We start from the raw sequence: 23,264 nt of genomic DNA, 5'->3' as shown, positions 1-23,264 counted from the left end.
ACGCCGGCTCCTCGTGGTTTCCTGGGATGCCCCTCTCTCCTGATACCATCTCATGTCCCCCTCACTTTCCCTCATCTCATTTGCCTCACTGCTGCTGCTGCTTTCCTCATTCTCTGAAAATATGATGATACTGTTAGAATAAAGAATAATGTTTAAATAAAATAAATACAAATGTCTAATATTTCAAAAGATTCATACCACAGTTTACTTGAGTACAACATGTGTGGTCACTGGTCAGTGGATCAACGTGCAGTGGTTCTGCTGTACTTCTCACTGTGGGATCCTTCCTCCTTCTTGGTTCAGGGCGATGAACAAACAGGGCTGGAACACGTGTATAATTGCACCAAACATGAAAGAACAGGATTTACGCCGTACGAGTTAATGTTTGGTAGGCAGCCTAGGTTACCCATTGATCTTGCCTTCAATGTCCCCCTGAACAATCGCCAGCAGCAGTCTCACTTGCAATACGTTAAAGCCCTCAAATCTCACCTTCAGGAGAGCTACCAACTGGCTACCAAAAATGTTAGCAAAGTTGCTGAACATAGCAAAACTAGATATGACAAACATGTAACTGAATCTGTCCTAGGTGTCGGAGATCGTGTGCTTGTAAGGAATGTTCAGATTGGGGAAAAAACAAGTTGGCTGATAAGTGGGAGTCCATTGCCCACGTGGTTGTTAGTCAAAAAGGCAACCTCCCTGTATATACAGTCAGACCGGAGCATCACAATGGTCCCACTAGAACTCTTCACAGAGACCTTTTGTTACCTTGTGGGTTTTTGCCAACTGCCCCTGAAAATCCTCCAGCAGTACAAGTAAAGCCCCAACGGCCAAGCACACGCCAACACCCAACAGCTGATCCTGACGAACATGAGCTTGAATACAACTCTGAAGAAGAGGAAAACTACCCCCTTTAGTACCCTTCAGATCCTCTCAAAGAGATCTCTAGGTCATTTGAAGAATACAAAGTAGTCTTTCCTCCCAAGACTAGGTCAAACCCTGTAAATGAGCGACTCAAATCAGACAATTCTCATGCCTCAGAACATGTGACAGTGCCTGATATTGCTCAAGAGGACATGGACATAAATGCAAACATACCTGATTGTGGAAACAAACCGTAAATGGAAAATCTACCTGAAAAAGACAAAATACCTGAAATGGAGAACCCAGCTGAAAAGGAAAAGTTACCTGAACCGGCAATGGAAGGAGTTCAAATAATTCAACGAAATGAAATGGACAATGCGTCGAATTCAAACAAAACTAATGATAAGGAAGCAACTCAAACTCAGGTGAATGACACTGAACCTGTAAACAGTGAAATGGAAGGAAATGACCCTGAAGCAGAACAGTCTGTCAGAAGATCATCTCGAGAAAGGACAAAGCCCAAGCACTTAACTTACCCTCAATTGGGGAACCCTCTGGTTAGCATAGTTCAATCCTTGTTCCAGAGCTTAAGTGAGGCTGTGACTAGCTCTATTGAAATCCACGATATCCAGGTAGTCTGACCTATGTCTTATGCAAATGGACTTGCATACATTTAAGAGGGGAGGGTGTAACCCTGGTTAACATAGCTCCCAATAAGTAAAAGCCTGCTAATAGAAACAGTCAAAAGAAATATATTACAGGTGACAAATAGTCAATAAATAGATCATAATGGTTAAAATGACTCATAAAAAACGTCAGTAGTTTTATATTTCATGATGTAGTTTTTATTTGTGTTTAAAAACATGTTAAAGGTTTAAGAACTTGCAAATTCATGCATTTTTATGTTAATTCAGGAAAAAAAAATCTGTTCAGACTCTTATTTTGAAGGGCACGTTGCAGCGTTACTCATGATCTGCTACAGCCAACTGGGTAGTTCCTTCACTTTGTCGCTGCAGAGGAAGAGCTGCAGACACTCCCTGCGGAGCTGCTGCACAAATAAGACAAAAAATTAAAGCTGCAAGCAGCGTCGTTCGGCCCTCGCAGCGAAGCTGCTCGCCCTCCTTCCGCACCCCCTCCGCTCCATCCCCTACGCTCTCCAAACCCAGCTCCGCGCTTCTCCGTCCTGGCCGGCAGCCGGGGGCACCAGGGCACGTCTGGCAGAACAGAAAGTCAACCACCCCGACACCAGAAACCGTGAACGGCCTCCTCGTCCACACCTCACCCTGACTCAGCATCCCCTCTGAGCCCACCATTACACGTCTCACCACTAGGAGATACTCTATCTTTACCACACTGGTGATGTGATGTTCAGTCTCGGGCAAATCGGAGGCTGTTTGTGGAAGTTACAGTCAAACGTAAGGTCACAGCGTCACGCCAGAAATCGCCATGGCATCAAAGCCCCTCCCTTTCTGAAAAGCTATCAGATCTGAATGGTCATTACAACATCATGAAGACAGTGCATGACCTTAGTGTCATGTTGACTTAATTAGAGGGGACAAATATGGGCATTTCACCATAAAACAGTAGACTTCCTGTAGTCAGGGGGCGGGGCTTAGGTGATGTCAGCTGTCCACATTGTCACTGTCTTCACATGTGGTCAGTGATCACACAGACAAAGTTTGACATTGATCTGATCATGCACATGGGAGTTATTAAGTCATGTAACGTAATGGCGACTGGTCAAAGTTTGAGGCTTAGCCACGCCCACACCTTTATACTTATTTAAAATCCGACGGTTGAATTTTTTCCTCTATGTCTTAAGAGTATATAGAAGGAGTTTGAAGGTGATCGGTGGAAAGGACGACGAGACATCATTCTCCTAATAACGTGTGCAAAAACCACTAAATCGAGTACTTGGACCAAAATGGCCGACCTCCTGTGCGACATTGTACTTGGCTCCAAGAGACTTTTTTGTAGGTCCTGAGACACTACATTAGTGTGCCAAATTTCGTGATCCTCAGTCAAAGCATGGCTTGGGGCTGATAGTTTTAATGGTCCTAGGGGGCGCTATTTCAGAAAATAGGCCACGCCCACAAACTTCAGCTGTCCAATTCTATTAGGGGTCAGAGTAAGATCACTCATCAGAAATTGTGTGGTGATGTCACAATGATTGAAGAAATGAGACACAAACGTATTTCCATGGCGTGATGGTGAATTTCGCCATGATCCCAAAGCCCCGCCTTTATTCGAAACCTGCCAGTACTATAGACCAAGTGACCTCAACTTGTCTGCTGCTATTTGCCAGTGAATGGTGGTGATTGGTTAAAAGGAGTCCAATAGGGAGCGGTGAAAAAAAAGAGTGGCGTGGCGACAGGTCAAAGTTTGAGGCTTAGCCACGCCCACACCTTTATACTTATTTAAAATCCGTAGGTTGAATTTTTTCCCCTTTGTCTTAAGAGTCTATAGCAGAAGTTTGAAGGTGATTGGTGAAAAGGGCGATGGTGCAACACTCTCCAAACAACGTGTGCGAAAACCACTAAATCGAGTACTTGGACCAAAATGGCCGACTTCCTGTGCGACTTGGTTCTTGGCTCCAAGAGACTTTTTTGTAGGTCCTGAGACACCACATTAGTGTACCAAATTTCGTAATCCTCAGTCAAAGCATGGCTTGGGGCTGACAGTTTTAATGCTCCTAGGGGGCGCTATTTCAGAAAATAGGCCACGCCCACCGGATTTTCACATCACATTTTTTGGGGGGCAGGACTAGGATCACTCCCAAGAAGTTTCGTGGCGATATCTTTAGAAATGACGAAATGGGAGGCAAACGTAAGGCCTAAGTGGTACGCCTGACTTCGCCGTGCCGCCACAGCCCCGCCTTCTGCAGAAAACTCCCATAAAGTGACGCCAAGCAACCCCAACTTGTCTTCAGTTAACTGGTACAAATTTGGGATGATTATTTGAAAGGGCGAATTTTAGAAAATTTCCCAGTAAAACTTGACCTTTTAAGTCCTGAGGGGGCGGGGCTTATGTGACATCATCAATCGACCATTCATTTGTCTTCGGGGGGCGATGACGATTGTCCACAGAAAGTTACTTTAACTGTAATTCTTTCATTTATGAAATTATAGCAATTTGAATTTTTTTGGCGAGTGCTCGAACTTTGAGGCCTGGCCCCGCCCCTTCAGTATTTACGAAAAGTCAATTTTATTTTCTCATTTGAATCGTCCATCGCTTCTGTTCGATTGCACACTATTTTTGAGACGATCGTGCGAAAAATGACCAAACTGTTCAACCAAATATAGACCCTAGAAATGGCCAAAATGGCTAAAATTCGCCATTTCAACCCAAAATGGCCGACTTCCTGTTTGATATTGACCATGGTTGCAAGAGACTTTTCTGTGCGGACTGTGGAGTACTACAAGTATACCAAATTTCATAACCGTACGATAAACTAAGCTTTATGGAGAGGGGTATTTTTCACTTTCTAGGGGGCGCTGTCCAGCCACTTTTTTACGAACTTTCACATCGCCAGTGAAATACGTAAATTTCACGCACTTTCTATATTGAGCCAGAATTTGGTGACTTTTTGAATATGCTAAGACCCCCTAAAGGCCATTCAAAGACGCGGAAGAAAAAAGAAAGAAAGAAAGAAAGAAAGAATTAAAGCTGCAAGCAGCGTCGTTCGGCCCTCGCAGCGAAGCTGCTCGCCCTCCTTCCGCACCCCCTCCGCTCCATCCCCGACGCTCTCCAAACCCAGCTCCGCGCTTGTCCATCCTGGACGGCAGCCGGGGGCACCAGGGCACGTCTGGCAGAACAGAAAGTCAACCACCCCGACACCAGAAACCGTGAACGGCCTCCTCGTCCACACCTCACCCTGATTCAGCATCCCCTCTGAGCCCAGCATTACACGTCTCACCACTAGGAGATACTCTATCTTTACCACACTGGTGATGTGATGTTCAGTCTCTGGCAAATCGGAGGCTGTTTGTGGAAGTTACAGTCAAACGTAAGGTCACAGCGTCACGCCAGAAATCGCCATGGCATCAAAGCTCCTCCCTTTCTGAAAAGCTATCAGATCTGAATAGTCATTAGAACATCATGAAGACAGTGCATGACCTTAGTGTCATGTTGACTAAATTAGAGGGGACAAATATGGGCATTTCACCATAAAACAGAAGACTTCCTGTAGTCAGGGGGCGGGGCTTAGGTGATGCCAGCTGTCCACATTGTCACTGTCTTCAGATGTGGTCAGTGATCACACGGACAAAGTTTGAAATTGATCTGATCATGCACAAGGGAGTTATTGAGTCAAGTAACGTAATGGCGACTGGTCAAAGTTTGAGGCTTAGCCACGCCCACACCTTTATACTTATTTAAAATCCGACGGTTGAATCTTTTCCTCTATGTCTTAAGAGTATAGAGCAAGAGTTTGAAGGTGATCGGTGGAAAGGGCGACGAGACATCATTCTCCTAATAACGTGTGCGAAAACCACTAAATCGAGTACTTGGACCAAAATGGCCGACCTCCTGTGCGACATTGCGCTTGGCTCCAAGAGACTTTTTTGTAGGTCCTGAGACACTACATTAGTGTGCCAAATTTCGTGATCCTCAGTCAAAGCACGGCTTGGGGCTGACAGTTTTAATGGTCCTAGGGGGCGCTATTTCAGAAAATAGGCCACGCCCACAAACTTCAGCTGTCCAATTCTATTAGGGGTCAGAGTAGGATCACTCATCAGAAATTGTGTGGCGATGTCACAATGATTGAAGAAATGAGAGACAAACGTATTTCCATGGCGTGATGGCGAATTTCGCCATGCTCCCAAAGCCCCGCCTTTATTCGAAAGCTGCCAGTACTATAGACCAAGTGACCTCAACTTGTCTGCTGCTATTTGCCAGTGATTGCTGGTGATTGGTTAAAAGGAGTCCAATAGGGAGCTGTGAAAAAAAGAGTGGCGTGGCGACAGGTCAAAGTTTGAGGCTTAGCCACGCCCACACCTTTATACTTATTTAAAATCCGTAGGTTGAATTTTTTCCCCTTTGTCTTAAGAGTCTATAGCAGAAGTTTGAAGGTGATTGGTGAAAAGGGCAATGGTGTAACACTCTCCAAACAACGTGTGCGAAAACCACTAAATCGACTACTTGGACCAAAATGGCCGACTTCCTGTGCGACTTTGCACTTGGCTCCAAGAGACTTTTTTGTAGGACCGAAGACGCCACATTAGTGTACCAGATTTCGTACTCCTCAGTCAAAGCATGGCTAGGGACTGACAGTTTTAATGGTCCTAGAGGGCGCCATTTCAGAAAATAGGCCACGCCCACAAACTACAGCTGTCCAAATCTATTGGGGGTCAGACTAGGATCACTCACCAGACATTTTGTGGTGATGGCACGATAATTGAAGAAATGAGAGGCAAACGTATTGCCATGGCGTGATGGTGAATTTTGCCATGCTCCCAAAGCCCCGCCTTTTTTCAAAACCTGCCAGTACTGGAGACTAAGTGACCTCAACTTGTCAGCTGCTATTCGCCAGAGATTGCTGGCGATTGGGTAAAAGGAGTCCAATAGGTAGCTGTGAAAAAAAGAGTGGCGTGGTGACAGGTCAAAGTTTGAGGCTTAGCCACGCCCACACCTTTATACTTATTTAAAATCCGACGGTTGAATTTTTTCCTTTATGTCTTAAGAGTCTATAGCAGAAGTTTGAAGGCGATTGGTGAAAAGGGCGATGGAGCATCACTCTCCAAACAACGTGTGCGAAAACCACTAAATCGAGTACTTGGACCAAAATGGCCGACTTCCTGTGTGACTTTGCACTTGGCTCCAAGAGACTTTTTTGTAGGTCCTGAGACACCACATTAGTGTGCCAAATTTCATAATCCTCAGTCAAAGCATGACTTGGGGCTGACAGTTTTAATGGTCCTAGGGGGCGCTATTTCAGAAAATAGGCCACGCCCACCGGATGTTCACATCACATTTTGTGGGGGGCTGAACTAGGATCACTCCCAAGAGGTTTTGTGGCGATATCTCTAGAAATGACGAAATGGGAGGCAAACGTAAGGCCTAAGCGGTACGCCTGACTTCGCCGCGCCGCCACAGCTCCGCCTTCTGGAGAAAACTCCCATAAAGTGACGCCAAGCAACCCCAACTTGTCTTCAGTTACCCGCTACAAATTTGGGGTGGTTATTGGAAAGGGCGAATTTTGGAAAATTTCCCAGTAAATCTTGACCTTTTAAGTCCTGAGGGGGCGGGGCTTATGTGACATCATCAATCGACCATTCATTTGTCTTCGGAGGTCGACGACGATTGTCCTTAGAACATTTCTTTAACTGTAATTCTTTCATTTATGAATCTATAGCAATTTGAATTTTTTTGGCGAGTGCTCGAACTTTGAGGCCTGGTCCCGCCCCTTCAGTATTTACGAAAAGTCAATTTTATTGTCTCATTTTAATCGTCCATCGCTTCTGTTCGATCGCACACTATTTTTGAGACCATCGTGCGAAAAATGACCAAACTGTTAAACCAAATATAGACCCTAGAAATGGCCAAAACGGGGTCAAAATGGCCACTTTAGTCCAAAATGGCCGACTTCCTGTTTGATATTGACCATGGGTGCAAGAGGCTTTTCTGTGCGTATTGTTGAGTTCTACAAGTGTACCAAATTTCATCACTCTACTATGAAAAAAGGTCAAAGCGGAGGGGTATTTTTAATTTTCCAGGGGGCGCTGTTGAAACATTTTTTTACCAACTTTCACGTTGCCAGTGAAATACGTAAATTTCACGCACTTTCTATATTGGGCCAGAATTTGGTGACTTTTTGGATATGCTAAGACCCCCTAAAGGCCATCCAAAGACGCGGAAGAAAAAAAAAGAAAAAAAAAAAAAAAGAAAAAAAAAAATAAACGGAGCAGATACAATAGGCCTTCGCAGCTTCACTGCTCGGGCCTAATAAACGGAGCAGATACAATAGGCCTTCGCAGCTTCACTGCTCGGGCCTAAATATATCAAATACCAACCTAGAAGTCCACATAAAGCCATTTTGAGACTCTGGAGAAGGTATTTTTGTTTCCTGACCTGCTGTGCTTTAGTGATGTTGTGAACATAACTGAAAGGGACTTGGCCATTAAGGTTTGGACCAGGAAATGCTGAGCTAGAACCGGAGTTGGATTTCATAAGCGAGAAACAAGATGGACAAAAAGGGGGAAATAAAAATATCTTATTTCCTTGGTGTTAAATGTTTTATGTGCATTGTGAATCGTATGTCAACTGTCTATTTTCTGTTTTTCTAAAAATAATAAGCCGGTGATTTAAACTTATTTTCTGGTCCATGTTTTTTTTATGACAAGTGTAGCGTTGACAGTCTACATCAGACCTGGGCATTTTACGGCCCGCGGGCCACATACGGCCCTTTGGTTGACTTTGACCGGCCCGCGTAAGGTTAATTGGAAATTACAAAATAAATGTATTTTCTCATTTTACCTCATGCATGGGCTAAGGCTGCATTGCTTTTATTTTGAAGTTGTTTTTGCGTGCACAATGACGCAATACGTATAGCAACAAGTGCCTGCGGTTGACATGGTGATTGTAGCCCCAGAAATGTCCGCTCACGCAAAAAAAAAAAAGAAAGAAAGAAAGAAAGATGCCGAATGCAGGATTTTCAACAAAAATTGGACTGCTTATTTTTTTACAGAAGTCGAAGGTAAAGCCGTGTGTTTGGTTTGCGGGGAGGAGATTGCCGTGTTTAAGGACTACAATTTGAGTCGGCATTACGACAAGAAACACTCGGAAAAATACAAGAACTTGTCTGATGCTGAGAGGGCACGGACATCCGAAGCTTTGCTAGCAAAGTTGCAAAAGCAGCAAGGCTGTTTTACTAAGCTTCACACATCCAGGGATGCAGCAACCAGGACCAGCTCTGTGATATCCCACAAAATAGCTAAAAACAGCAAGCCGTTTTCGGAGGGAGAGGTCGTCAAAGAGTGCATGGAGGACTCTGCCGCACTGCCCTGAAAAAAAGGCGCATTTGAGCAAATCCCGCTGTCCAGGCGAACCGTGACCAGGAGGATCGAGGACATTGTGGGGAACCTGGAGCTTCAGCTGCAACGTGAAGTGGCAAGTTTTGACTTTTTCTCATTAGACGAGAGCTGTGATGTCCTCAACACAGCCCAGCTGCTCGTATTCGTCCGGAGGATAACGGAGCTCACAGAGGAGCGGGCAGCAATGCGGTCGATGAAAGGGACAACGACAGGGAGTGATCTTTTTACAGCGGTAAATGCGTGTACGGACACTCTGGGATTGAAATGGGAGAGACTGTCAGGTGGCACAACAGACGGTTGTCCAAATCTTACAGGGAAAAATGTCGGACTTTTGAAACGCATGCAAGATAAAGTGACAGAAATCGATGCAGATCAAAAATTGGTGTTTTTGCATTGTATTATACACCAACATGTGTTGTGCAAGTCAGTGCTAAAAACCAACCATGTTACTGATGTTGTTACTAAAATAATAAACTTCATCAGGGCACGGGCGATGAATCACAGACAGTTTGTGGCTCTTTTGGAGGACTCCACACAGCTGTCAGATGGCTCAGCCTGGGGAAAGTGCTGAAGAGGGTTTGGGACTTGAAAGCAGAGATTCAGGATCTCTGCTGGATTTCTACTCTTCTCTTAAGGAGGACTTTCCAAACCTGAGGAGACGTGCTCAGAAGATGTTGGTTCTCTTCAGCTCTACCTACATTTGTGAACAAACATTTTCAATGATGAAGTTTACAAAATCCAGGTAAAGATCCTCTCTCACTGATGATCATTTGTCAGCTGTGCTTCGCATCTCCACCTCAGACATCCAACCTGACTTTGATGCACTCGTTGAAGCCCAGAAGAGACTAGATTTCTCTCACTGAATAAGAAAAAAATCACTTAAAAACACAAAATAAGGTGTTTGGACCACAAATGTAGGCAACTAGCAGTGAACTGGGACACTTTTTTTTTAAACCTCTTTCTCAAGATCACAGTTCAGTGATTTTATTTTACAGACAATACTGTGTGTCTGTAGAATGCTAAGAACCTCTTTCCAACAATATTTGAAACTCAGAATGTGTTTTGGAGTGAATGTGACTGAAACTGTTAACTAATATAAGTCACAAATGTTTAACAAAAACCAAATGTGCGCACTTTGTTTACCATTGCCTTGGGAAATTTGAATAAATCACATTTTTGTAAGCCAACCTCACTTTTTCCATTTTGCTCATTTATAACATATAGTCTACTCTTACCAGCTTGAAGAAACAATGGTATTTACTGCTTTTTATAAAGAAATACCATTAATATTATGCATAATTGACTTCAGCCTTTTGGCCTGGCCCTCCACAATATTTTCTATTTCTCATGTGGCCCCATGGAAAAAATAATTGCCCACCCCTGGTATACATACTAGGATTTAACACAGGGTATCTACAGGTCCTTAAAAAGTCTTAAAAAGTCTTAAATTTGCTTTTCCAAATTTAAGGCCTTAAAAATCCTTAAAAATTACAAATAATCCTTAAATACAGTTTCCAAAGGTCTTAAATTACCAAAGATCCAATAAACAAGATTCTTTTGTTTCTATAAAATTTTCGTGAATTTCTAGTTAGTGTTCAGCATTCTTTGTGTACGATGTTGCCGTAAGCGGAACCGTACACCTTCAGTTGGTTGTGAAAGGGGGCTATTTTTAGTTGAGCACATTAGCTGGTTAAGCTAGTGGGAGCTTGTGCCATGGGGAAGTGCAAGTTTAATGGTAACTGGATAGTTAATCCCACGATCGCAGCGTGGTTAGCACCGGTTCCAGGCAATAGCTGGAAATTATAGCTTAAATTTAATTTAAAAAAAAGATAAATGACCCTCACTTGTATAGCGCCTGTCAGAGTCAGGACTCCAAAGCGCTTTACACTACAGTGTATCATTCATCCATTCACACACACATTCACACACTGATGGTGATGAGCTACGATGTAGCCACAGCTGCCCTGGGGCGCACTGACAGAGGCGAGGCTGCCGAGCACTGGCGCCACCGGTCCCTCCGACCACCACCAGCAGGCAACGTGGGTTAAGTGTCTTGCCCAAGGACACAACGACAGCAGAATTCTCTGTCAGGAACCAGGATCGAACCTGCAACCTTCCGATTACTGGACAACCCGCTCAACCTGTTGAGCTACTGTTGCCCTGCTGAAAAAGCTTAAATTTGGTCAAAGTGGCCTTAAAAAAGGTCTTAAAAACTCTTAAATTTGGCTCCCTTAAACCTGCAGGTACCCTGTAACAGTTTGCTATCAGCTTTGTTAGATCCTGAGAAAGATCAGAAAAATTAGCATATGAACTTATATCATGCATAAATATCCCGGATATTTACACAATCGATAGAAGTTCATACACCAACTGTCTTGGTCTATATTTAGTCCAAAGATTAATATTTAATTTAAGATAATTAAATAAATAGCAAAAGTTTATTTATTAAACAGAAGACTTAATGGAATCGTTGCTTATTCAATAACCAAATATACACCATTCTGTGTTTCATTTGAAAGAAGAGTCAGGTTTAAAAAGTTAAGAATTTATTGCTAACAATTTTAAAGATGACAATTTTAGAAATGACAATTTATAACAGCTTTGATGTTAAAACTTGGTATTAAAAGCAAACCTGTGTCTGAATGGAAAACTAAAATGGAATGCGTGTGTTTGGATGCATGGATGATATCTCAGAAAATTTCTTTCAGAGAGAGAAATGCGTTCTGGGTGGAAAAATTTGTTTTGCAGCTAACTAAGTTGTTTCTTAGAGAGAACAGCATACAGACGCGATCTGTCGGAAGTGTCTACCTCACCCAGTTCAGGAGACCCTCTGTTGGATGCGAGATGTCAGATGGAGATGATATCCTCCGGGCACGAGGTTGGTAGAAGGACCTTGGTGCGACTCAAATCGGTCCTGAGATGTCTCCGGGTTACAACGACTGATGAAACTAGTTGCGTCTCAAAATCAATAACTCTGAAGGAGTTTTGGTCAGCTTGTTACAGGTGGCATTTATTCGGAGCAATTCTATCGGTGTGACAGAACAGCTCAGGTGGAGGCTTCAGGCGGCCAACCCTTATCCTCATGAGACTCGTCGCCACGAGAGTATCTGGTTGGTTCAAGAACTGAAGTTGAACTGAAAAGTTTTTGGTTTTAACAAAACCTCAGAACACACCCTCTCAGTGTCAGAAAGCTTGTTGTTATGGAGCAAAGACATGTGAGAGCAAGTTAACTTTACTCTGGATTCAGTTCCCTCTGTATGATGTGTACATGTGCAAATGACCTTCTTCACACTGTTCAACATTACTGATTATCATAAATAATAATTATTATTAACCCAAAGAATAATTAGTCATTTCAGTAATTAAATACATTTATACTAAACTATGATGATTATTTATGATTATAATAAACCTTGTAATAAACAGTACAAATAGTTTATTAAAAATTATTATTTAAAATCTTGAAGTGTCCTTCATCTTGCGGAGGAACAGCAGACAGATAAGATGATTTTTAGCACACTGTACGGCTCCTGTGATGGATAATCTGTGGGACAGAGGTTCAGCCAGGACAGTGTGACCTAGCTGGTGAAGTGTGACCTTTGGGACACAAAATGAGGCCATTCATGTTGCTACACAAGTCACCTTCATTACTAGTCTGGCAAGCCAGACTAAATAAATGTATTATTTAGTCTGGCCATGCTCCATTGAAGGCTCTCGGTTGTGGGGCAGGTTCTACCGTTGTCTTTCAAATGTTCTCCGCATTCCACTGGACAATGAATGTGACATACTCTTGTTTCACTCTGTTGCATCATCCCACCCACCAGGCATATAGAGAGCCCTGATTGGCCCATAAAGCGGATAAAGCTCTGTGATTTGTTCACTAAGCAGATAGAGCACTATGATTGGCCCACCATTATGGACCAATAACAGCTCTTTATGTGTTTGAAACCCCTCTAGAGAGCTGTGATTGGCTAGCCAGAGTCCTGGTAGGAGCTGTGGAGGTTCCAATGGAGCATGCCTAGACCAAACTTTGCAAAGCAAGAATTTGGTCTAGTTCACTAGGCTACTTCATTACTGCTCTAGTAGTTAAACCTACCTGGTCTTAGGATACTGTAACGACTCCAGAAGTGTTACACTTGCGTGGTCCCCCTTGTGGCTGTGGGCCCCTGGGCCTGTGCCCAGTTTGCCCATATTATAATCCGGCCTTGCAGAGATACTCGACAGGGTCTTTGTTGTTTCTGAGTCATTTTTTCATGTCTAGGCGCGGAGTCTGATGTGAAGAGGTCAAAAGCAGGGTTTCCAGTAATTAGACAGGTCCATGATAAACACAATGGAGGCTCTTAACACAGACAAGGTGCTGCAGTTTCAAATACACGCTGAGCCCTTAAAGCACAGTGAAGAAATAATGAGAATAAATGGAAGCTTTCATTACTTATTTTCAGACATTTGAGGCAAAAAGTAACTCTAAGAAATTTATTAGATTAGATCTGAACTTTTTAGAGATTAGAATGTGATGTTTATTTCTGTCACCTAAAACCTTGAAGAGATTTGTTGTCATGGTTAAAAAAAAGTTTTGTTTCTGAATTATGAAAAAAAAAATTGCAAAAAAGTATGGATATTTTTTCAATGAGATGCTGATTTTAGTGGAAAATTAATTAAAAACAAACATAAATAGATCTAAAAAATATTACTGGTACTTTTACTGTCGTTCTGTTGTGGAAAACATTCAATGAAAACTCTGAAAAGCTGCTTAAACCTGCATGTTTTTATTATTGTGGGCCTATCTATATTATTTAAATGATCAGAGCCTCTACAGTTATGTTGTGGTAACTTGAGAGGAACTGTGACATAGTAAAGCTTTTGCTGAATGCTCATGTTGAATTCAAATAAAATATATACAAGAAATATATGATGATAATAAGAATAATCATTTTATGTATATGTAACAGTGATGTTAGGGCTATAAGGCAGAATGTACATTTTGTTTGTTTGTTTTTTTTCTCATTACATTGGAACTTCACGTTGTCCCACATTTAGTAGTCTCCGTCTCTGTCTGACATTTGGGAAGTTGGGATCTGGTCACCTTAGTGTGACTGCAGAGTAAATCTCTTAAACCCGCAAAACCCGGTGCCGGGTCCGGAATTACTTCCCGTTTCCAAGTTGTTCCAAAACCATGCTTAATGCTCATCAATATATGCACACTACACACGTACATAATAAGCTAGAATAAACAACACAGACATTGCCTTCTACCTCAGAAACACCCAATTCACACACTAATCCTTTAAATCAACCAAGTAAAAACACTAACTTCACATATCAAGCAAAGCCTGAGGAAAACACATAGTAGTGACAATAAAATATGATCCTATCCAGCAAACCACTCAAAATAAAGCCACGATTCTCTTCTTTCAAACGATAGACGTCTCATTTCTGTACCGTGAAATCTTACAAAGCCAGGTGCGATCAAACACAACTCATTTTCGGCAGTCAACAGCATAAATTCAGTCTTACCTTTTCTGATTTGTAATCATAATCTGTGTTCCAGTAAAAAAAAATCCACTCAATTTGTGTAATCCTTTTTACCAATGTTAAAACAAACTACTTCCTGACAGTTTTTGCAGTGTTTTGTTACCTCCAGACTAGTTAGAAGTCTGCGACGCCCTTTTACCTAAAACAGCTCTCCTCTTGGGAGCCGCGTGGTCTTTGCGGTTTAACTTGGACACAAGGAAACACAGCACCACGCGATTCTATTGGCTCAGAGGTTTAAGGCGTGGTTTGAACATCGCAAATCATCTAATGGGATCCAGAGATATCCCACTGCATAACTGTTATTTGCTACCTGTGTTTGTAGACGCGTTTACACACAGTGTGTATGACGCAAAGAGGGAGTGTCTACCTGCAACACTGACTCTTTTTCACTTGCATTTATTGACGAGCTCCTCTCGTCAAGTGAAAAAGAGTTGTGTGCTAGCTGATGATGGCGGTGCTAATCTGTGTCCAGTGGATTCATCTTTCGATGAGGAGGATCTTGTCTTCCCAGATCAAGACAATAGTGATCTGGATTATTTCCTTAGAAAGGTATGTAACCTGATTTCCTCAGCTCTTTTCTTTCATTTTGTGTAAAATTACTGACATATTTACCAGATATTATATATTTTTTGTTATTTATGTACATAATCCTCTTCATATATTTCTCTGTTCAAAAAGGGGTTTCTCGCTGTTATTGTGAATGAATATAACTTAACAATGTAAAAACTTTTTTTTATGTGACTTAACAGTGAAAATGATGTTACTGATGTGGATTATCAGCCATTCTCTGGACAGGCATCTGGCACTCAGCCACAGGCAGGGCCAAGCCCTTCTTCTTCTCCTCCAAACCCAAGGAAAAGAAAAGCCCCACGCTCATCTTTCCTTCCAAAATGGGGTCACGGTGATTCTGAGGAAAGAGCCTGACTCAGGAAAGCCACACAGTCACAACCAATTCAAAGAGCAGCTAGCTGCAGAGGTGCTGCTGTTTGCTGGGAGTTCAGCAGCACCTCTGGAACCACAGTCCACTAGTTATAATTGTCCTGACACATGTAACAGTGTTGTTTATGTTTATGAATTTAGCAGATGCTTTTGTAAAAAATGACTTACAGGTGATTATCAAGCCTGCAGGTTGCCCTTCAGGCTAACAACTGAACACAATGCTGATATCTTATTATTATATCATATTCTTATACATATTATTACATTGTTTGTTTTTGTATTTTTTTTGTAAATGTAAACTACTTTTTTCAGTTCAGATTGTTATTGTTAATAAATTCGCTCCGTATGGAGTTAAAAGACTTCCTCTGTATGATTTCCCCATATTTTGATTGGGTAAATGTATGTTGGGTGGGGTTTCCCCCCAAACCCTCAAAAACACAGAAACAAGTGAGGAAAAGTGATGAAAAAAAGAACCTAAGGAAAAAACCTGAAAAATTCCTAACTGCACAACTTGTGCCGAAATGTACCCCAAATGATCCAAAATGAGGTCCACCTGGATTTCTCTCAACAGCTCTCGAACTTTTCTATACTTCAGTTTTTTTGCATGAATTTTGCATCAGCAAATGTTTAGATTATTTTTTGTACCTTCATTCTGTGTTTTTAATGGTAAACCAGTTCTTGTTTTTTACCTGGCATGCTTTAGCTAGTATCTCTAGCCATCATCAGAGATCGCCGGTGTCGGTGGTGTCACTTCCTTTTATCAGCGGGCAGTAGAGGGCGGTGTCACACTCTACTGCCCGCGTTCTCCTTGCTGATGACACTCTCCCATGCGTGATCCAATGTGAATACTCCATTGTCTCTGTTCATGGGTTTGTGCCCACATCTCCTTCATTCTATCGCTGCATTGATCCTTTTGTATTTTTATCTGTCCATGGGGAGAGCTTGTGTGACCTTGACGATTCCACCTAAAATGCCAATGTGCTATAATTTCATATTTTGGTCATGGTCAAAATGTTTAATTGTAATTCTGACCTTGTTTTCTTCTCCTTGCCTTTTGTCCATTTGGTGATCCAGGCAGTGGATTAATGGGTAATACTCCTGCCTCCTTCATGGGGACCTTTCTGGCCAGCAGTCTTGGTTCTACTCCTCACCCATCCCGGCCACCTTCCTCGCCCTCTTCACCCTCTTTTAGAGGCGGACCTCAGTCCAATACCTCACAAATCTGGTTTCCTCATTCTCATGAAGGTACCTTACATATGAACACATATCCTCAGCTTCACCCTTCACCTGACCTTATCTTTTGAGTGAAGTGATACAATCTTGCCAGTTAGGGGAACAAAGCTTTATTAAGTTTGTTGCACTATTGTTGGTTCTTATTGAGCTGTGCTCTAAAGTACAGCTTATAATTGTCTGGCTTGCTAAGCTGAGCTCCCAGTTTTTTTATGTACCAAAATACTCCTGACATGATTGGTATGGGGCATCATGTCACAGTTTATGGTTACAATGGCCGCTCAGATCAATGCGATTGTGAGGTCATGTTTCTTTAAACTGTGCTGTTTAAAGCACCTGAAGTCTATTTTGAAACGGCCACATTTGGAGTCTGTGATACATGCATGCCTTTATCAGCTCTCAGCTTGACTATGCAAATTCTTTTTTAGATGGAACTCCAGCTTCTGCCCTGAACTGTTGCAGATTGTGCAGAATGCAGCTGCGAGATTCTTGACCAACACAGACAGACATAGCCATGTAACCCTGGTTTTACCGCATCTCCATTGGCTACCTGTGGCTTTTAGTGTACAATTTAAGATCCTGCTTTTTGTGTATAAAGCCTTGAACGTTCTGGCACCATCAAATTTGTCGGACCTACTCACGTTCTGTGTGCCGGTGTGCTCACAAGGGTCAGCTGACCGTCTTGTACTCTGCACCTCTATATGAACTACAAGGCAAGAGGGGAGCGAGCCTTCGTGTATGTAGCTCCCACTCTTTGGAATGCACTGCCACTCACTATTTGACAGTCACCATCTATTTGGTGTCAAGTAGCTTTTATGATTAGGCTTTTAGATTGTGACTCATTTTAAAATTCCGACTTTATCACCGACTCTGTTCATAACCTTTATGGACAGGATTTCTAGGCGCAGCCAAGGTGTGGAGGGCATCCGTTTTGGTGGCCTGAGGATCAGGTCTCTGCTTTTTGCAGATGATGTGGTCCTGTTGGCTTCATCAGAACGTGATCTTGAGCTTTCGCTGGAGCGGTTCGCAGCCGAGTGTGAAGCAGCTGGGATGAGAATCAGCTCCTCTAATTCTGAGACCATGGTCTTGATTCGGAAAAGGGTAGAATGCCTTCTCCGGGTCAGGGATGAGGTCCTGCCCCAAGTGGAGGAGTTTAAGTATCTCGGGGTCTTGTTCACAAGTGAGGGAAAACTGGAGTGTGAGATCGATAGGTGGATTGGTGCTGCATCTGCAGTGATGCGGGCGTTGTACCGGTCTGTCGTGGTGAAGAGAGAGCTGAGTCAAAAGGCGAAGCTCTCGATTTACCGGTCGATCTACGTTCCTACCCTCACCTATGGTCATGAGCTTTGGGTAGTGACCGAAAGAACGAGATCACGGATACAAGCGGCCGAAATGAGTTTTGTCCAAAGAGTGGCTGGGATCTCCCTTAAAGATCGGGTAATAAGCTCGGTCATTCGGGAGGGGCTCAGAGTAGACCCGCTGCACCTCCACATCGAGAGGAGCCAGTTGAAGTGGCTCGGGCATCTGGTCAGGATGCCCCCTGGACGCCTCCCTGGTGAGGTTTTCCGGGCACGCATGGACGTAGTTTTGGGGGGGGGGGGGGGGGGGACAGGGGGGACATGTCCCCCCCACATTTTCCAAAGTCAAGTTTTGACCCCTGCACTTTTTACCATCCAAAACAGTATTACGCTATATTAAATTAACACTGGATGAGCTCTAGGACCAAGCGGAAAACAACCGTTTGTGTTGAAGTCTGTTTCCCATTAGAGCATACCGTAAAGATACCCCTCCCCCCTCCTCCCTCCCCCGTGTGCCCCCCACTTCTAAAGTGAAAATTACGTCCATGCGGGCACGTCCAACCGGGAGGAGACCTAAAGGTCGGGGCTGCATGTTGGCGCAGTTGTTAGCACTGTTGCCTCGCAGCACGAAGGTTGCAGGTTCGAAACTCGGCTGCGGCCTTTCTGCGTGGAGTTGCGTGTTCTCCCCATGCATGCGTGGGTTTCCTCCGGTACTCCGGTTTCCCCCACAGATCACAACATGCCCTGTAGGTTATAAATTGTAAGTCACTTTGGATAAAAGCATCTGCTAAATGAATAAACATAAACATAAACATAAACATAAAGGTAGACCCAGGACACGGTGGAGGGACTATGTCTCTCACCTGGCCAGGGAATGCCTTGGGATTCCCCCGGAGGAGCTGGCCCAAGTGGCTGGGGAGAGGGAAGTCTGGGCCTTTCGCCTTAGGCTACTGCCCCCGCGCCCCAACTCCGGATAAGCGGATGAAAATGGATGGATGGATTTTTAAATTCTTTAAACTTTTCTATTGTGCTTAAATTGGTGTTTTTATCTGATTTACTTATGGTTTATTCAGTATTTTTTGTGACGTGACTTTAAAAAAAATATTGTTAGGGAGGTGCTTTGGTCAGCTCCCATGCTGTTTTTAAAAAAGGGGGGGGGGGTCTTCTGTCAGGTGTTAGCGATTGGTTTCCGTCACTCTGAGAGTGAGGAGCTGTGTTGGAGCTGAAGTTACTCACGAAATGTAAACACAAGTTACAAATCAAGAGTTGCACATGCGTAGATCTATAAACACACACACACACACACACACACACACACACACACACACACACACACACACACACACACACACAGATCTAGAGACACACACATCTTTTGAGACTTTGTTCTTCCCATAATTGTGACTCATTAACATTAAAATGGGACAATCAGCAGAAACAGAAGAGAGAACTTTGTTGAAACTAAATCACAGGAGATGTCTAGAGAGTTTGGAAGCTTGTGTTCATCATGTGTTAATAAGCGAACCACATCTTAGGTCATTTACATTAAGGAACAATTAACGGGGAAACAGCTGTGCTGAATTAAACCCCACTATGAATCTGTGTATTTCCAGTAGTACATATTTGAACACATTTTGCTGAATGATTTGTGCTATAGTCAGATTTTTGTTTTACTTCCACAAAATGCAAATGCTAGAATAGATATTGTAGAAAATGCCACAGCTTGCCATCAAATTTAAAATCTGTCCATGTAATTTAGGCTGTCATTTTAGAAAAATCTCAGATCTTTTGGGGATTCTATCTTCAAAAATCTTGTGCTTGGCATCATATTGCTATTTCAAACCTTTATCACTGAAATGGTTTATTGGTGCTGGATGGAGGAAGGATAAACCAGAGATTACTAATTGTGCCTAGGTACAGCCTGAAGTCTCGTGGGAGTCGTGCCTTTTCAGTACTTGGACCAAGTCTCTGGAATGAGCTGCCAGCTGATGTAAAACAGGCCAAGTCATTAGAAACCTTTAAAGGAAGACTAAAGACACATCTGTTCTCGCTGGCGTTTGGACTTTGAAGTTGGGGGAAGTAGGCCGGATATTGGACTGTGAACTTGCACTCAGGTTTTCGTATTGTATTTTAAACAGATTTCTTATTGTATTTTACATGGATTTCTTATTATATTTTTAATGGATTTCTTATTGTATTTTTAATGGATTTATTATTGTATTTTTAATGGATTTCTTATTGTATTTTAATGGTCATTTCTCTGTCCCATGGTGGTGCTTTTTATTGGTGTACAGCGCTTTGTTTGTCCATGTTGGGCATGTGAAAGCGCTCTATAAATAAAGTAGATTTGATTAGATTTTTGATTTAGTCGAGATTTTAGAACACGCCTTTTTTTTCTGCTGCGCTTGGATGTAATATGCTTTGTGCCACTAGAGGGAACAAGAGTACCAATATCAAAATATGTTTACTGGGCAACTGCAGAAGAAGAAATGAGCTTGTCACATGACCACACAAGTGTGCTCAAACATGAAGCGGTTAGCAAAGAGCGCAGCGTGAGAGCACTTGATTCTTAGTTATTTAATTACTAGAACACAATAAGCCTCACATCAAAGCGCTAACTTGGTTTCCGGTTCACCAGCTATTAACGGTTAACGGGCGTCTTTTCCACACCTCTGAGCAGTGGGGATTAAAGTGAGCACACTGGATGCTGTGTGCTCTCTCGGCTCCACTTCCTACTTGTGGACTCATGCTGTTACTGAGTTTGTGCTTTAGAGTTTTTTCCTGCAAGCCATATCTGTGCCCCTCAGCGAGCAGAGTGGGGACACATGTTTATTTCTCCCTCATCCCTCCCCACCCTCTTGTAACCCCTTTTTCATTATTTGCCAAATGGGAGCACCTTAGGGTTGCATGCCCACAATTTTTGTCTATTCCATGTATCGTTTGGCTGATCTTAGAATGGTTGCCAGGGGTGTCAATCTCCAGTCCTTGAGAGCCAGTAGCCTGCATCTTCTTGCTGTTTCCCTGTTCCCACACAGTTGATTCACCTGTACAACAGCTCATCAAGCTCTCCAGAAGCCAGTTAATCACCTGCTAATTGAAATCAGGCGTGTTGAAACCGGAAAACACTAAAACACCTGTGCTATATCTTATTGAACTAGGATGTTGGTTTAAGGACAATAAATTCTATTCTATTGGACTCCACTTTTTGGTTGGTAGCAAGATGCGGTGGTGCTTAGAATAGTCGCGATCACAGGCCACTTTTTCAAACTTTTCTCTAACCTCCTCCTTTAAGCCTTGTGTCATGTTGGGGCTTAAGTGCTTGACCCAAGACATGCAGAATCAACACAAGAGACAAATGTAAAATTAAGCAAAGGTTTTATTAAATGGGGCATAACTAAGGACATCCCAAACTGGGAGATGCAGGGAAGAGGGGCAGAAATGGACCTGCAAGTAGAGTCTGGATTAGTAGGAGGTCTGGTGGTTTGGAGGTGAAGGAGGAGTGGAGGTCTTACTGTGCTGCTGGGGAGATGGTACGTGGGGACGCCTGTTAGGTCTGAGGTGGCAGGATCCAAGTGTCCAGTGGGGTCGAGATGAGGGTTCCAGAGAGGGGTGGATGAGTGGTGGTGAACAGGACTGAGGGAAGGAAGATGCAGGCTGAAGTGAGGTCCAGGAGTTTGGCTGAAGGTGTGAAATTGAGCAGGATCTGAGAAAAACAAGGAGCAACGTCAGGTAGAGTAATCAAAAATATAACTAGACTATAGTTTCCTAGAGACTGAGTGGCAGGAGAGTATCCAACTGGATATACCCGTGTGGAGAAATCAACCGGCGTTGAGGTGTGGTCTCCCTCCTCCTTTTAACCTCTTCTTTCCACCAGAGCCGTCAGCAGCACATTACTGCAGCAGCACGTCATAGCTGCTGATAGGAACCGCTGTGGTCAACAGAACCTTTCCCACCGGAGCCGTCAGCAGCGCGAGTCGGACGCGTCTCAGGAGCAGCATGTCGCGGCCTTTACGCTCCGGTTCTATTTTCTTTTTCTTTTTTTACCGTGTCCAGTCTGGCTGTGAAGCAAACAGAATTGATGTCTGAATGCTGGTGACAAGCCTTACAGATTTACTCTCAGGTGGAGCATCAAAGCGTCTGCTTTTAATGTCACGCCTGATACTTAAAACTTTACTGTTGTTGTTTTTGAATGCTTTGTAATTCCGACCAGACACGGAGACAGAGGTGAAAGAGAAAGGAAAAGACAAAAGGTGGGGAGAGAGGGTGGGGTGGGGGGGGGGGGGGGGTGGGGGTGGGGGGGGGGGTTCCACAAAAATAAACAATAATGAACAAGAGTCTGCTTCTAGACCAGCAGAAAAAGACAAGAAAAAAAGCAAAAGAACAAAAAAAAAGAGACACAACAACAATACAACAAGATCAAGCTATCACTGCGTCAACTTGATGAACAAATATATAATCAACATTGTTTAACTGAAGAATCACGATAATAAATCACAGTGCATTAAGTGCCCACCATAGTCTTAAGACCTGTGTTTAACGTGCCCAAGCCCATACTTTTGAGAGCACCATGTGAGCACCTGTGTGTGTACACGCGCTTGTTTATGTAAGGTTTCTCTATAGGAGCGCCCAATAGAGAGTGTGAGGCACCACAGATCTGCCCCCCCAAAGATGCGTAGGAGACGGGGGGAGCTCCAAGTCTCAGAGATCCAGGCGCTGCCCCAGAACACAGGAACCCCAAGGAGGCTGCAACCAGGAAGGCCCCCGCCCCCCTCGAGAGGCACAGAGGATCGCCCCGGGGGGCCACAACCAGCAGCCGGCAGAGTCCCGGGAGATATCAGCGGCAAGCCCACAGGCCCGCCCGCCACCTCCCACCCCCTAGCCGGCCGAGTCCGGGACCCAGCGACCCGGGACCCAGGGGCGACCACCCCATCCTAACACAAGATTCAAATCGTCAGTTATCATTCCATTCAAAATGTCATATTACACCAGTCTCCAAGATTTTTTGTTGTTGTCTGTATTTTAAAATCAGGCAGAAAGAGCAAACAGAAAGAAAAGCCAGCACTCATGTGCTTATGAACACAGCCAGCTACACCAGGCCTAAAAGATTACTGTCTGAACTGCATCGCAGTAGCTGAGGCATGTTTTATAAACCTTCTTCTTCCCTCCCTCTGTTAGGTCCAGGATATCCTCGATTTTCAGGGAGTTTGACCCACGCATTCCTCCCAATGAATCACCTGGATCACCATGCCAACAGTGGCGTTCTCTATGGGCAGCACTGTTTCTATGATACTCAAAAAGGTAAGAAGAAAGCAGATTCAAAAATGATGATGCAACATGTTAATCGACTTAAACTTAATATTAACAGAAAAATACT

The 23,264-nt window shown here is 43.4% G+C and overlaps 1 protein-coding gene across 5 annotated transcripts in view; it reads left to right on the top strand.

Moving 5' to 3' along the window:
* Positions 1-23,264, top strand: part of LOC107378270 (BAH and coiled-coil domain-containing protein 1) — a 104,485-nt gene that overhangs the window by 5,586 nt on the left and 75,635 nt on the right. For all 5 annotated transcript variants that reach the window (XM_070551309.1, XM_070551307.1, XM_070551308.1 and 2 more), the window contains exons 3-4: positions 16,437-16,607; positions 23,066-23,188. In XM_070551309.1, the coding sequence (XP_070407410.1) occupies positions 16,437-16,607; positions 23,066-23,188 (294 nt within the window). The remainder of the gene's footprint in view (positions 1-16,436; positions 16,608-23,065; positions 23,189-23,264) is intronic.

Source organism: Nothobranchius furzeri, chromosome 5, assembly GCF_043380555.1.
Source record: "Nothobranchius furzeri strain GRZ-AD chromosome 5, NfurGRZ-RIMD1, whole genome shotgun sequence".
Lineage (NCBI taxonomy): Eukaryota > Metazoa > Chordata > Actinopteri > Cyprinodontiformes > Nothobranchiidae > Nothobranchius > Nothobranchius furzeri.
The sequence above is the reverse complement of the archived record's forward strand: the minus strand, read 5'-3'. Positions and strand labels throughout refer to the sequence as shown.